This window comes from Lutzomyia longipalpis, chromosome 3 (genome assembly GCF_024334085.1).
Source record: "Lutzomyia longipalpis isolate SR_M1_2022 chromosome 3, ASM2433408v1".
NCBI classification, from domain to species: domain Eukaryota; kingdom Metazoa; phylum Arthropoda; class Insecta; order Diptera; family Psychodidae; genus Lutzomyia; species Lutzomyia longipalpis.
Window position 1 is genome coordinate 8,082,763 of NC_074709.1, and position 15,992 is coordinate 8,098,754.

Below are 15,992 nucleotides of genomic sequence, written 5' to 3' on the forward strand. Positions count from 1 at the left end.
ACCACAAGTTCTAAATGTTGTGTCTAGAGACCATATCTCTTGATGTTTAATCTCTCTACTAAAAATTTTGATGCGTAGACGAATGAACAAACAGAAAATTTAGCAAATTTAGAAGAAAAATGCAGACTTTACGTAATTTAATAAGATATGTGTAAATGGACCTATTAATCTTATTTCAAGTGAGAATTTTATTTATATGAAATGTAGTAGAAAATGTGTTTGAATATAATTTATTACATTTATGTAGGTAAGTATCAGGATTTCCGTGTGTCTAAAATTATTCTTTTATTCAAATAATGAGATACAAAGTTGCAAATTAAATACAGCGGCACAATTTGAACTTGAACAAGCGGTTTCAGATGTTAAATAAGATGTTTAATTTCAGTCCATTCAGAGAACTCGTGAACGTTAGAGTGTCGCAAAAGAGCGATAAAGTGCCCAAGTGTTTAGTTAATTTAAGAATAAAACAACAGCAATAAATAAAATTATAATTTGCCTCTTATCAGTGCAAATTTATTAACACAGAATTTTTTACAAAATATTTAACAGAGATTTTGATTAGGTTTTATTACTGCGAACCATCATTGACCATCATCATCAGCATCATATTTTACACCAACTTGTCTACGCATTTCATCTTCAATGTTTGCAATAAGAAGACTCTCATCGTGACTAGCATGATTACTCTGTATTTGTTCTGCCCTTATGCACTTCCTTACTTCTTCAGCTTCAAAACTGAGCCCAGAGCTATTTGGAAAGTTGGCGCAAAGATACTTTCCCTTAGGTAGAACCCAAGTTTTCAATGTTCCATCCGTGTCTGTTAGCGTTATGGGGCACCAAAAGATATCATTCAGCTGCAAAAATATATTTTAAAAATTAAAAGAAATCAGTTTTATGCAGTTTCTAATACTTAATGAATTCCATAATTTCAAAAATTCGTTCCAATAAAATTGAGAAAGGTCCTTTTTGAGCTAATATTTTCTCCTCTTACTAAACTTACCGTAATTTGCCCTTTCGCCCCCACAATAACTGCCTCATTTTTGAGTTTCCTCGTTGTGCTGATTTCAAATTTACTCACTCCATTGCTATAGATCAATTCACATTCAATCTCAATATCCACGCCATCTTCATTGAGCTTCCCTGAGGTCCTTATCTCTTTGGGTGGCTCCCTGAACACCCATTGGCAGAGTTGAATGGGATAGACTGCAAAATTCAAAATTGTCCCACCGCCAAGATTCTTTTTCAGCATTCTATCGTTGCTCAGTGGAAATCCAATGGAAGCATTAACCTTCCTAATCTCCCCGAGTTGTCCAGCATCAATTTTTTCTTTTAGATACTGATAGGCTGGGAAGAAGCGAGACCATATTGACTCCATAAGGTAGAGATTCTTGGACTTTGCGAATTTTATCAATTTTTTGGCTGATTTTTCATTCATACAGAGAGGTTTTTCACACAGAACGTGTTTTCCATGTTCCAACATCTGCATGGATATATCGTAGTGGGAGGTATTGAGTGTTGCCACATAGACAATTTCTAAAGGATATGCGAATATTTTAAATTACTGAACTTAAGGTAAAAAATGTCAGATGCATTTTATCACTCACCAACATCAGGATCTTTAGCAATAGCATCATACCCCTTGTATGCCTTCGGGATATCGTAAGTCTTGGCGAATTCTTCTGCCCTACTCATATCTCGCGCTCCAACAGCCACCACTTTGTGATCTTCTTCCGGAAGAGTCGATAAGGCAATTACAAAATCCTGTGCAATTGATCCTGTAGCTACAATTCCCCATTTTAATGCCATTTTTCACGCTACAAGAATCCTCGAGATCTTTCCCACCAGGCACAATGATAATGACTCGCGGGAAAAAATTTTCGCGCGGTCTCTTTATAAAATTTCTCATAAGTAAATACTTCTTATGTTCATAAGTTGACAGAGTCCATTTCACCCAGGTAAATATTTAATAAGATTTTTCGTGAAGTCTGACTGACGTCATAGGCACTCTCTTAGAAAAGAGTGGATTATTCTGTGTTTAAATGTGATTTAATTGTACGAAAAGCTTCATATCTCATTTATACATTGTAAAGAAGGCCAAAAAATGCAATGAAAAGTCTTTCGAGATAAAATGAAATGTATAAATCAAATTGTAATTTATCTTATTCATTTTATTTTTGCGTAAAAATCTATTCCTCCTTTCTATAGGTTTGTTCACATTATTTCCTATCAGCTATTCTCATTGGATCAATGTATCGAGAATTAAGGAACATTTTTTATAGATTTTTCATTTCTTATAATTAGCATAGTCACATGATTGAGAAAATTAACCCTTTCTCGACATTTTAACTTATCACTCTTTTATCTTATTTAGTCAAAAATTCATTTAATAAAAAATTAAGGAAAATAATGATTGATCTAATCAAATCTCTTTCTAATCACTGTCTTAGAAAAGCAGAGAAAATTTAGAAATTAGGTCAATTCCTTTTTATAAAAACAAAAGCCTCACGATCAATCTTTTCGAGAAAATTTTATTTCAATTGGTCAGTTTGTTGGATATTAATGTGAAAAATTAAAATATTAGGTAACTAATTTTGAAAGTCAATCATAACGCGTCCAGTTATAAGAGTTGGTGTCCCACAACGTGTAGAAGTTTGTTTATGCGTTGTAGTGCGATTTGTGAGCAGAATTAGTAGGCAAAGTTGATTTTTTTTGTGATATTCAGTAATTTGATGCATAAAAAAGGTCATATCTCTGGTTCTATAAGACCTACAGAAATTTATTGACCAGTTTTGGAAAGGTCTTGAAATAAACTATAATCTGACATATATTTCGATACATTTCAAGGTGACCTCTAGAACACAAAATGGCGGCTATTTGTTTTACTAAAACAGTTTTTGGCATTTTTTGCCCTAAAAAAATGGTTTTACATTGTTCTAACGTTCTAGAAAGTTGTAGGGAATTGCAAAATCTTTAATTTGATACCAAGTTCAGAAAAATCGGACAAGCCGTTCAAGAGATATGGCTATTAGAACTTTTCAAATTCAAGAATTTTTCAAATGGCCATATCTTCTAAACGGCGACATAGATTTTCTTGATTTTTGGACTGGTGCAAGATTATTAGTCCTGCTACAACATATCAAAATTTAAAAGATTTGCCTAATGGGGATTCGGAGATATTGCCCCTTAAAGTTAGACAATTTTTGTTTTTGATTTTAGCGCCTCTTGCGGATGTTTTTGGAACTTGGAATATTCTAGACAGTTGTAGGGCTTCTTGAAACCTTTCATTTGATACCAAGATGATCAAAATCGGTCAAGCCGTTCTTGAGTTATATCGAAAAAACACTTTTTGCTTTAGACCGCCATATTTGCTAAACCGCTCGACCGATTTTCAAGTATGAATTATCGATGAAAATATCTCACTGAGCTCTACAACATACTAAAATTTTAGACCTCTAGCTGTAAGGGAAGTGGTTGATGGTAGTTCAAAATGGCGGATGGCGGCCATCTTGGATTTTCAAAATGCGAAAAAATGAAATTTTACACCCACATTTCTATAGAAAACTTCAAACCGGAAGTCTCTATCTTCTACCATTCTCGAGTTATAAGACAAAGTATGGACCACCGGCAGGCCGGCAGGCCGGCAGGCCGGCCGGATCAAAAATTTTCCACCACCAGTTTTGGAATGTAGGTTGTCTGAAACGTGCTCATACCAAGTTTGAGCCCGATCTGAGGCGGTCGGAAAATCCGACGATTACAATACTTGGTGTTGGCCACGAAGTGGAACACCAACTAATAGTAGAAGATTTTGCACTTCTTTCGCTCATTTGGCTGGTCAGAATGTTCTAAAAATTTCCTCTAACAGCCTATAATCCCTTCAATCGTCGTTCATAGAAATCATTTCTTATTTATTACTAAACTAAGCAGAGGCCTGACATAGTCCCAATTTTCCCTGAAAATCCTAAATTTTTCAACTTTCGACAGTTACGAAAATGCTTCCGTCTTAAATATTTAATATTCTTTCAATTGAGCTCGACTTTACTAAAACTAAGTTATGCCCACCCCTGACCCGAGTGGATTCTAACAAAAAAATCAATTTTAATAATAATAAATTTTATTCAATTGAAATTGAACACCTCACAGTCGCGAAAGAGTTAATTAAACATTTGCTGTTATCAACTCAAGTCTTCTGGCACTTTCTTAAGAGCACCCGGACTTTGAGATATATGTATAAGAGTACCAAATGATCATTGTCTTGCTGCGTGTCCTACTGTCTCCATTTCCATTTAAACTGTACAAAAAAAGATTTACAATAGCTTTTCTTGCATACATTGTAACTTAATTTATTATAATCAACTCAATTTGGGGACAATTAAAATTCTCTTGAACATTGCAAAAATTTTCAGTCGCATTTGAGCTTTCTTCTGGACAAAATGCTGCCAATGGTCCTTACTGTATTCGGTTCCTTTGGTTTAATTATCCTTCTTTATTACCTAATCAGTGTCTTCCTGTGGATCAAGCTCGATAGCAATGCTGAATTATATTTCAAACTAAAATTCGGGAAGAAGATTTGTAAGATATTTTTTTTTTCGTTTTAAAAGAAATGAATTTTAAAGGGGATGATTTGTAATATTTCCTTTATGCAGCGTCACTGGCTGGAAAGGTAGTCTGGATTACGGGAGCTTCATCTGGCCTTGGAAGGAGTTTAGCCATTCTCCTTGCTTCTCATGGAGTTAAATTGGTGTTGAGTGCAAGGAGAGTTGATGAACTAAAGAGGGTTCGTCAGGATTGCCTTGACGCTGCTGGTGGGAAACTTCAGGAAAAGGATGTTCTAGCACTCAGAATGGATGTTCTGGACATTGATAAGCATGTGGAGTTATTGGAAACTATCATAAAGAATTTTAGTCGTTTGGACATCTTGGTCAGCAATGCTGGGAGATCCGTGAGAGCAGACTGGGTGGATATTGATCTGGATGTGGATAAAGCTGTCTTTGACTTGGATGTCTTCAGTCCTATTCATCTAGCCAGGTTATTCATTTATTTTAAGAGATTTAAATTATGTTTTTCGGAGTTTTATTAACGCTAAAATTCTTGCAGGGTCGTAAGCAGGTACTTCCTGAAGAATAAAATTGACGGACACATTGCTGTGACATCCAGTAGTTCATCCCTAACTCCTACGCCCAACATGTCATCCTACATTGCTGCAAAGTCAGCCATTAATGCTTATTTCCACGCTCTGAATATGGATTATCCTCAGATTAAGACAACAATCTACTGCATTGGACCATTCTTCTCGGAAATTCAAGAAGAAGCCTTTACAGGTCGTCTTGGGGAAAAATATGGCGTATCACTTAGATCCATTAATAAGTTGGAAAGGATGTCAGCTGAAAGGAGTGCCTACCTCTTTGCTGTGGCCATTGCAAATGAAATTTCCATGTGCTGGGCTGGACTTTATCCATTCACTTTGATGGTTTATTTAAAAAATTATCCTTCCCTTTACAAGATTGCTATTAATATTTTCAATTGGAGAGTTTGCATTCCGAAACATATTGATTAAAAACTTAATTACAGACGAAATGGTTTTTTTTATTTCGGTTATTTTACGATTAAACTCGATATTTAGGTTCATTTCTATTCTACCTAATTTCTAGCTTTAAACAAATAGTCAAGTTTCGACAAGAACTTTTGAGACAACCTTCCTTAATCTTAAGCAATTCTTTGACTCTCCTTGCGTCTTAAATTTATTTAGTAGTCCCACAGGAAGCAAAAAAACTCTTTTTCTTTATGATCCAGGAAACTTTCCTGATAAAGAAGGTATAATAAATCAGAAGAACTAAACCAAACAGTAGAGATAAGCAGATTTTTTCCCAGAGAATTTCTTGAAATAATGAATGAAGCAAAAAATACTATTGTTCACAAGAAGAAAGGAAGATTAAACGTTTCCAAATAATAAATAAATTGTTCAACAATAGTAAAGAAAATATAAAACAATGTGAGAATAAACAGAAATTACAAATATTATGATACTCGCTCAAGAAAGTCAAATAAGTAGGGGAACCTGGGGAAAATTTTAAGTCCATTTTCCATACCCTTGCACTTTCACCATTTTGCCCCAACACTGGGGTAAAATGGTGAATTGCGGTTTTTTGTTCCCTAATCTTAATTTAATGAAATTATTTTAGCAAGGCACTATAATATCTATTGAGAATGAGAGATTTGAGTACCAATTAAAACTTTTTTTTAATAAAAAAATACAAAAAAATAAAAAAAAAACGTTAAATTTAAGAAATTTTCTTTTTAATTTTTTTAGTTTATAAAAATTGGTAATAGTGAGTATGTAATAGTTATACTGACTTTGGAAAAATATTTTTACAATAATTTAAAAAGTTATTTAAGAAAAAAACACCAAATTCACCATTTTACCCCAAGGGGTACTTTTTACTATTAGTGTTCTACGGAAAAACTCGGAATTTTTTTTCGAAAATTCAGATTAGATTCGTGTTTAGCAATAGCTACCCTATCTAAAAATGCATTTGGATCAAAAAAAAATTGCAGAGAATTTCGCCAAAAGTTAATTTGTAGTTGAGTGGTCAGAGTAACTTTGAGGTTCGAAAAATGTTTTTCAAATAAAAGCCAAAATATTGGATCAATCATTATGAAACTTTCTAGGCTTAGGCAGGGGTATAAAGCGCAACTACTAACAAAACTAGACAGATTAGCCCCCACTATTTCTTGAGATATAAATTTTTATTTTTTTTCAAATTCACCATTTTACCCCAGTTACCTCTATGGAATACTCAGCGATTTTTTTTAATTCAATTATTTTTTTATTTAAGGGACGTAACAGTGGAATTTATTTAAAGAAAAAAATCTTTTCCTACCTTAAGCCTTCGTTGCAATGAGAACAATACACCTGGGCGATGTGTCGGCATCGAGAATTTTTACTAAACTACAAGAAAATCCTTTGGAAGCTTCCTCCACAGCCAGCTTCCTGTCAAGAAGGATAACATTCTCACATAATTCCTGAAATAAAAAAATTATCAAATTATTTCCAGAGAAAACCTTCCCAATCACCTTGTCTTCTCCATTACTTGAATTGTCGTCTGGAGGAGTGTGAGGCATTCCGCCAACTCCCCACCACGCGGATACTTTTCACAGAGACTCTCCCACTTTGATCTATGTTCACTGCTCCACGGTATTATGCTACCGGTGATGCTGTCTCGAATTTCAAAGCCACAAATTGCACCCACAAAGTCGTCACTGCTGGTTACTCTTTCGCCGCATTTCTTCATCCGTTGAACTTCTTGGCCTATGAATGTAGCATAGAAAAAATGTCGATTTTGTCATGCGGGTGCGACACTAATTACTCCTCGCTATGCTACCCCCTGCCGCAACATATATGAGTGTTTGAAAAAAAATGATTGATTACCTTCGTCAGTGAGAGCATCGAGAATAGCACGCTGGAACATGTTTTTCCCATGAATTTTATGCTCCTCCTCCGTCATTCTCTTCCACCTGGATGCCGGCTGTTGGCACGCGAGTCGCAGAAAGGGCCTACATACGATACCATCTCCCGCGGGGATCTTCCCCAAAATGTCCATCAATCTCCCACTGAGGGGGAAGTTGAGGGGTTTGCCCCGGTCAATGGACATTTTGTGGTAGCAACAGGGCATCACAATTGCAGCCTGAATCACCTCTGTGCGTTCAAAAAGCCTCACTGACGTCACTGTGAGATCCCCACACGCGTGAAGGCCAACCAAGGCAACAGGTGTGGTCGCTGGATCCACATGGAAGGCTTTCTGTAGCTCATCTGCGATAAATTCCCACGAGGAAATACTGATAAAATGCTTCACGAACTTTACACTCTCCGTGGAAGTTGGGAAGAATTTTTCCTGACGCTTTTGAGCTGTTTTAACCCTCTCCTCATCACATTCAATCCCCAAAATTTTATACCCAAATCTTTCGTTTAGCATCTGGCACAAGTAGCCCTTTGTAAATGAAATTATTCTTTTATTAAAAAAAAATCTCAAAGATTTAATCATTTTTTCCATCTCACCAATCCACTTCCCAAATCAACCAGATAGGTAATCCCTCTCTCCTGGCAGATTTCATGAATTTGGCGGGAAAGTCTGGAGATTTCTTGGAGTTTCTTCGGATTAATCCCACGGATTGGCTTCAAATGACGTTCCTCCACAATGATCGTTGGCACAGTGATGGTCAAGTCTGAGATTCTTTGAAGGAAATCCTTCAAATCTCTCTCTAAGCTGGCAGGAATCTTCCCAAAGGGGATGTTATTGAAATCCGCATGACTGAGGCATAATAAACTTTCAGCCCAGTGTTTAGGGAGAGTATCCAGAATGCCAGCCTCAATGAATTTTGTATTGGAATGCTTAAAAATCCACTGAAAATCCGTTAAGAAAGCCACTATGTCCTCCAATTTGGAATCATCCATCTGGGAAAGAATTTTTTTTTGGGATCATGGAGACGTTTCCTTGAGATTTTTGTTTCTTTGGAGATTTAAACTATAAACTATTATCTTATCTTATTTCTGTTCAGTTTTTTTTTTGAAAAATTAAAGAAAATGGAAGAGTTTTTGAAGCAACTGAAGGAGCAGCTTGGGATACTGAAGGATATAACTAAAAGCCTCGATGAGAAGAAGCGGAAGGACGACGAGAAGATTGGCTTATTGGGTATTGTGAGTCATTCTGGAGAGACGCTAAATGAGAAGATCGCCCAGAAGGATGAGAAGATCGCGGAATTGGAGCTAAAGATCGAAAACTACAAGATTAAGGAGCAATTTGAGATGATGAAAGTCAACGATAGACACTTGAAGACCATTGAGGAGAATTCCTTTGAGGAACAGTACATGGAACAGGAAAAGGAAATCATGAATTTAAAGATGCAGCTCAAGGAGAAGACAGCAGAAATTGAGAAGCTTAAGGAGAGAGAAGGAAGTAATCAGTTTTTTAGATAAATTTTAGAGAAGAAAAACCTCATTTAAAATTCTCCGTACACCTAAGCCACGCCTTTGAGCAGAGATTAATTTATTATATTCACTTTAAAATTGTTTCTAGAATAAATAATTTAATTGAAAATAAAAAAAAATTAAATATAAATGAATATGGAGTGTTTTAGAAGAGAGAGATTTCTGATTGGAAGGGCAAGAAGTTCGAAGTTTTCCCATCTATTTGACTTACCTGATGAAGAGGGAAAAAAGCCTTCGATACGTCGAATGTGGAATTATTTTGAGAAACTGCTAAAGGTCATAAAAACCTTCCCCCTCCCAATCTCTGACTGATTAATTACTGGAAAAATGCTCTCATTGGCTACTTCGTACACTTTACGTTAGCACCTGAAGAAGGAGCCTGAGTGCAAAGTAAATTTGAAGAGAATATTGTGGCGCCCCAACTTAGTGAGCGCAAGGGACTTTCAACAACTCCCTCAGTAATCTCTGACCCTCAATATTATGTATAAATGTGCACGACGAAGGCTAAATTGAGACTAAATCGTTACTCTATTCTCCAAGGGGTGTTTATCTGACGAATATTTTTTGGTTAATATGGCGAATCATTTGAATATTTACGAAGTGTTCTGAATATTTAAAATTCATCATAAACATCCCTTTATAAAAGTCAAATAACACAAAATCGAATAGAAATAAAAAATTAGCTTTTTTCGGATTGAATTTACTACTTCTTAGGCTTAAATTAATTATTTTTTAAGCTTTTTGAGATTTAAAACCGAATAATACTTCTAGGTTTGAATTGAGCACGTTTCGGGTTGAATTTACTACTTTTCTTTGTGAATTTACAACTTTTTATCCTTTTTGTGTAGGTATTAATTAAATATTTTTTAGCTTTTGTTCATCAATCTCTGCCTTAGGACTGAAAAAATATTTTTTTCCTTGAATTTAATCTTTTTTAGGCTTGAATTTAGCATGTTTCGAGTTGAATTTACTATTCAGCTTAAAAGTTCTTTTGTGGCTGAAACTAAATATTTTTCAGGCTTCTTCTCAATCAATAACAAGCCTGAAAAATATTTAGTTCCAGTCACAAAAGAACTTTTAAACTGAATTAGTAAATTCAACTCGAAACATGCTAAGTTCAAGCCTAAGAAAGACTAAGGGAGCAATTTTGGACAAAATAAAATATATTTTGTCTTTTGTGAAGTCTACAAAAGACATTTTATGAAGAGCAATTTTGAATAAAATATCTTTTGGGAGACTTTTGATATATTTTGTCGCCTTTTGTGACGTGTTTTTCTTTCGAGTGGAGAGTTTACAGATGGAAAAAATAAGAAGAAGATAACATTCCTATAAGGTTATGTTTACGTTTGGGGCAATTGAACAATCTGAACTGAATCAATTTTTAGGGAAATTCAGAAATTCAAGTCAAACATGCGTGTAGTCTATTAGGTACCCCAAGGATGTTGGGAAGGCCAAAAAACCATCTGGCTTTTAGCTCATCAGTTCGATTTTCATTACACCAAGAAAATGTTAATGGAGTCACTCTGATATGATTGTTTTACATGAATTGATTGACTCATATTTATTGCATTAATTAGCCCTATATATTTCGTTTTTGCACATAAAAACTCGCATCGGGAACATAGGGAAGGGATCTCTGACCCAAAATCCTGATTATATAGGGTTAGAACTTGTCAGCGATCTCCCAAATTTTTGCCGAAAAGACACAGAAATTCTCCATAACATTTTTGCCCAACACCGCGAAAAGGGAAAATGGATACAGCTAAATTGGCTGAATTTCATATCATTCCACAATTTCCCTTTGCACAAAGCTTCACAATTAACCTAAATTGCATTATTGTCCATTGCTATGTCAAGAAATATGATAGAAAACTTCTAAAAAATGCAACGGGTAAATACCAGTTTGACAAAAGATTTTGGTTTTATAAAAGCACCTCGACGAGATACTTGTAAAATACAAAATATTTCTTGTGTAATGTATAAATTATTTTGTGCAAAATTACAATTCTCCTATAAAAATCTTTTGTGGAGACGTTCTCACAAGATTGTCAAAAGATTGACACAAAAAATCTTTTGTTTTTTGTCTAAAATTGCATTAAACGTCAAAATTTTTCAGTTTTTCAAAATATTTCACCTTTTATTGTACCTAAAATTGCAAAAATTTCTTTTGTGGAGAGATTGACAAAAGTTTTAGAGAAATATTTTGTGCAAAATTACATTTAATGTCAAAATATTTTGTATTTTCAAAATATTTTGTCTTTTATTTTGTCCAAAATTGCTCCCTAAATTCAAGCATAAAAATATTTTTTTCTATTCTAAACCAATATTTTGATTTCTTTGGCAATTAATCCGAATATTAACGAATAATACGAATATTTCTGAAGATCCGAATTTCCTTCTAATCTCACGATTCTCATCCCCGTTTTTTCTATGGTCAGCTACTCTCTTTGTCTAATTCTCCGCTCTCTTTTGTTCTCCAGGCCTATTTGTGGGTTTTTAATCTAACTAAAGTGTAGTTGACCGTTGCCAAGAGATGGCAGCCATTGCAATTACCTCCGATCTAGGAATCTCACTCTGTGAGCAGGTTAACATTCATTTGCTAAATAGTGATTCAAACTTAGAAACAGGAAGCTTTAACAAATTTTGAATTTATTAAAAATAAATTTCAGAAAATTAAAAAAACGATTTTTAATTAAATTTTAAAATTGAAAGATATTCATAATTTTAAAATTTTCTTTTATTTCAAATATATTTTTTTTTAAAACATAATTTCAGCTCCAAAAAATTCCTTTGCAAATCTCCGGAATTCTGTGAAACATTCCGCAGGTTTTCCTCAACTTCCTGCCTCAAGAAAAGAAATGTTTTTCAAAGAAAAAAAAAGTCATTTAAAACATTTTCCCAAATCACTGGATTTTATTGCATTTCAATCATTATCTTTATTCACAAATTACTCCTCCTTGGACACAGACCACGTCTCCCCGTCCTTTTGAAGACTCTCCTCCCCTGGACCCAGTACGCAGCGTCCTACACCACGATTGGGATCCGCAGCAAAGTACTTCTCACACATACTCATCACTTCGTCCTTTGTGACGGTCAAAATGTGACTTCGATGCTCCTCGAAGATCTCATGCGTAATCCCGTACTTGAAGTCCTCCGCCCCCTTTTCCCCTGCCGCCGTTGGGGCGTCCAGTTGCTGGATAACCCCGAGTTTCGCCTCAAACAGCTGCTGCTCATCCAGGGACTTCTCATTCGCCCGAATCCACTCGTACGTCCCGTCGAAGGTGTCGAGAGTCTTCCGGCAATTCGGGTCGCGATAGCTGAAGAAGCAGAAATTCCCATCAACGCCCAACTTGGCTCCTGCCCCGTAGGCACCATTCTGCTCCCGGACAACTGGGAGGAGGTACTTTGAGGAGATCCACTTGGCCAGGATGCGCAACGGGGCGAAATCCGGATGAACATACGGGACTGTGGCCAGAGATTTGGCGCAGTAATTCACCGGAATATTCATTGCAATGTGCCTATTCGCCGATGCGATTGTATCAGACGTCAGGCCAGGAGATTTGGCTTCCTTCAGCGGAAGATTCTCAATGAAGGTGACGTACTGATCGAGAAGTTGCCCCCGGTGGGATTCACTGAAGTTCACAGAGCAGCGCATTTCATTGTCCCTGAGAAGCTTCCGGGCAACTTTGGCTATTTTCGCGAGAATCTCTTCGGGCTTCTGCGTGGCCATGAGTTGCTTCATGTAGTCAATGTGCCCGATCCCAGAGAGATTTTCCCGGAGATTTGCTGCCTGTGACACCAAACCACTTGCTCCCTGCATAGCATAGAGATGCCCCGAAGTGGGAATACCCACAACGAGGTTTGACATGTAGTTCTCCAGGAGCATCCGGAAGCGTTTGACATCGTTGAATTGGAAATTGTGGAAGAGATCCTGGAAAATGTTGAACATATCGTGACTATTCTGATCCAGGCAGAACGTCCCGAATTCCACACCCAACTCAAAGCTTCCAAGATCAAGGGGATTCTCACTGCAATGGAGCCGGAAACTGAGCCCATTTGTCTTGGATTTGATGCGCTGATCAAAGTCCCGGTAGGACTGATGCGTTGTGCCGAATTGATCAATCACATCCAGCAGCAGGGGCAACAGGAGACGTTCCTGATCACTCAAATGGGCAGCACTGAAGATTCCCCGGAAGTACGTCACCCCATTCGTGTCAGCCGTGATGAGATGCGTCGGAGTCCCCGTGATGATCATCTTTTCCACCCTCGTACGCTCAATTGTCTTGGGGATGTCGGAGATTGTCAAGCAAGGCAGGATATTTGCATCCTCAACGCCCTTCTGACACTTCTCCAACTCCAAGCCCTCAGCAAAAATCTTCACTTTATCCTCCGGCGTGAGTTGGGCAACTTTCTCCTTCAAAACTTCCCCCTCCTGCTGGGAGAACTTCATCTCAAACTCCCTATCCGGGGACATGGTCATCGTGAGTCGATGCTTGTTGTTCCGGAAGAAGTGCTCAACGGAACGCTGCAGATACTGCGGATCCTTGAGATTCTCCCGCAGCTGCTTCATCGTTGTGCTCACCTGGAGGTAGGAGATAACATCCCCATTGTGATTCCACAGCGGGGAGATGTTGAAGAGGAGCCCCAGACCAAATTTGGGCGTTTGATGCCGCAACAGGAGCTCAATGTTGTGCAAAACACTCTCAACGTGCTTCGCTTCGAATCCCTTCTCAATTGCCTCATCAATGGTGCGATCAAAGATCTCCCGGACACGCTGAAAGTCCCCGGAATCGACATCCTGCAACCCAACGACGAACATCGTATCCCGGAGCTGAGAATCAAAGCCAGTGAGGGCATTGAAGCCACCGGAGATGTTTGGCTCAATGAGACTGCGGTAGAAGTAGGAATTGGGGCCACGCACGAGAAGTTCCGACAGCACGTAGAGCAGGAGAGTCTCGTAGGAGTTTGTGATGTCAGACATGAGGTAGCCAATGGCAATTTGATTTTGTCTCTCAAACGGCCCACCCAGGGAGTCATACCGGCACGTAATATGCGCCTCCCGGGGCTCCGTCCAACGCACCTGAAGTGGAACTTGGCTGTAGGTGGAATCAATCTTCTTCCCATGCGCCAGGTATTGCTCATTGATGTATGCCATGGATTTATCAGCTGAAAAATTGCCATAGCTGAAGAATCTGGCATTGCTGGGATGATAGTACTTCCGGTGGAAGTTGACTAGATCTTCATGCGTTAGCTGGGGAATGTGCAGTGGGTCCCCGCCGGAAACGTACCTATACGTATGCCCCGGGAGGATTTCATTGAGGAAACGCTGCCCAAAGACACTGGCATTCTCCGAGAAGGCTCCCTTCATTTCATTGTAAACAACACCCTTCAGCACAAAATCACTCTCCCTATTCCCCAGCTCTGAATGCTCAAGTCTCCAGCCTTCCTGCTTAAAGTCCAAATACTTCAGATTTGGCCTAAACACGGCGTCTAAGTAGATCTTCTGCAGGTGCCGGTAATCCGTCTCATTCATCGATGAGAATGGATAAATTGTATAATCCGGACCTGTCATGGCATTCATAAAGGTAGCCAGACTCCGTGTGAGCATCTTAAAGAAGGGATCTCTCACGGGGAACTTCTCAGACCCACACAGCACCGTGTGCTCCAGAATATGCGGCAGCCCCGAGGAATTAAACGGTGTCGTCCGGAAGTTTATCGAAAAGATATTATTTGAATCTGCCCTATCAATGTGCAAATACTCCGTTCCCGTTGTCTCATGCCTAAACATATATGCCGTCATATTGAAATCCGGCACAAATTCCGTCCGGGTGCAGACAAATCCATGATAGTCACTTCCTTCCGTGAATTTTGCCTGCTTCTCTGTTCGATTGAAAATCACCTGTGGCCTAATTGCTGCAGCTGATGATTTGCATCTCTTCACCTGCGCCAGTGTCTGACGTCCCAAGAGGAATCTACTAAACATCCTGACACTCCTTCTTCCTTCCTGAATTCAAAAAAATTCCCTCATAACTTCCGGTCTATTGCCAAAGGAATATTTTCCTTCAAATACTCACGGATTTCGCAAATTAACCACACGGAGGTACAGACAAAAAACTCCCGCGGTATCAGGGAATGATTAGGGTAAAAAATATGATAAGTTTTATGACTTTTTGCCGGTGTTTTTATGCAATATTTCACAATTTTTCCATGGAATTTCCCTTGCGCCGATTGCAAGTGAGGTTATGATGACCTCGAATGTGGCGCCAAATTGCGGATAGAAGAAAAACTACAACTTACCTCAAAAATATCCTCTTTAACACTAGAAATTGATCAAATTTATCTATTTCCAGCTATTTAGAATGATTTGTACACATTTTGCGGTCAAGTTTGATGGATTTCCTCGAGAAATTAGATTGAAAAACACAGAAAATGGAAAATAAACACAGACAGCATAGTTGCACTACTTCCCACTTGGGGCGATAGAACAATTCTCAATGTTTTCAACATAACCTCAAAAAGTAATGAATTTTTGAAAACATTAGGTCAAGTTGGAATTTTAGTCGCGATCTTCTCGAGACTGTCAAAGTGGAAAGAAGTGCAACAAAAGAGCTCTAACAAAAATATATTAAAAACACAAAATAAATATAGTAAATCAAAGATAAACTATTGAATTCAAATAAGAAAGGAATAAAACACCAGTGAATATAAAAAATTACCCAAATTAAGTGACTTTCCCCAACATAAAGTGGCCCAAAAGGGCACGAACAAAGTGAAACTTAACAATGAAGTGATAACAATAAAAAATTACCACGAAATAGAATTAAACAAAGAACTACTCAATATACTAAAAAACAAAATTAAAAAGAATACAAAAAGAAATGATAACATACAAAATAATGAATTATTTCCACATTCCAGTCAAACAACAGAAGCAATGAACAAAGGAAAGAAAAAAAACAGATCAAAATCTCCACAGAAGACAAAAAAGCAAAAAATGGAGGCCTCATCC

At 37.5% G+C, this 15,992-nt stretch overlaps 4 protein-coding genes across 4 annotated transcripts; 1 reads left to right on the top strand and 3 right to left on the bottom strand.

Moving 5' to 3' along the window:
- Positions 1-581: 581 nt before the first annotated feature.
- LOC129794316 (trans-1,2-dihydrobenzene-1,2-diol dehydrogenase-like) lies at positions 582-1,813 on the bottom strand. The gene is made up of 3 exons (XM_055835114.1): positions 1,605-1,813; positions 1,001-1,533; positions 582-854 (listed from the first exon to the last, which is right to left on the bottom strand). The coding sequence occupies exons 1-3, from the start codon at positions 1,804-1,806 to the stop codon at positions 582-584; spliced, it is 1,008 nt and encodes a 335-aa protein (XP_055691089.1). The 5' UTR covers positions 1,807-1,813.
- Positions 1,814-4,088: 2,275 nt separating this feature from the next.
- On the bottom strand, positions 4,089-15,483 carry LOC129791913 (uncharacterized). The gene is made up of 6 exons (XM_055830537.1): positions 15,281-15,483; positions 8,054-8,449; positions 7,427-7,985; positions 7,089-7,306; positions 6,879-7,020; positions 4,089-4,288 (listed from the first exon to the last, which is right to left on the bottom strand). Exons 2-5 carry the CDS (start codon positions 8,447-8,449, stop codon positions 6,880-6,882), a joined length of 1,314 nt encoding a protein of 437 aa, XP_055686512.1. The 5' UTR covers positions 15,281-15,483; the 3' UTR covers positions 4,089-4,288; position 6,879.
- LOC129794317 (dehydrogenase/reductase SDR family member 7-like) lies at positions 4,431-6,858 on the top strand. Its single transcript, XM_055835115.1, has 4 exons — positions 4,431-4,569; positions 4,644-5,025; positions 5,095-5,433; positions 6,834-6,858. The coding sequence occupies exons 1-4, from the start codon at positions 4,431-4,433 to the stop codon at positions 6,856-6,858; spliced, it is 885 nt and encodes a 294-aa protein (XP_055691090.1).
- LOC129791809 (presequence protease, mitochondrial) lies at positions 11,868-15,248 on the bottom strand. The gene is made up of 2 exons (XM_055830343.1): positions 15,058-15,248; positions 11,868-14,987 (listed from the first exon to the last, which is right to left on the bottom strand). Exon 2 carries the CDS (start codon positions 14,964-14,966, stop codon positions 11,931-11,933), a length of 3,036 nt encoding a protein of 1,011 aa, XP_055686318.1. The 5' UTR covers positions 14,967-14,987; positions 15,058-15,248; the 3' UTR covers positions 11,868-11,930.
- Positions 15,484-15,992: the final 509 nt, after the last annotated feature.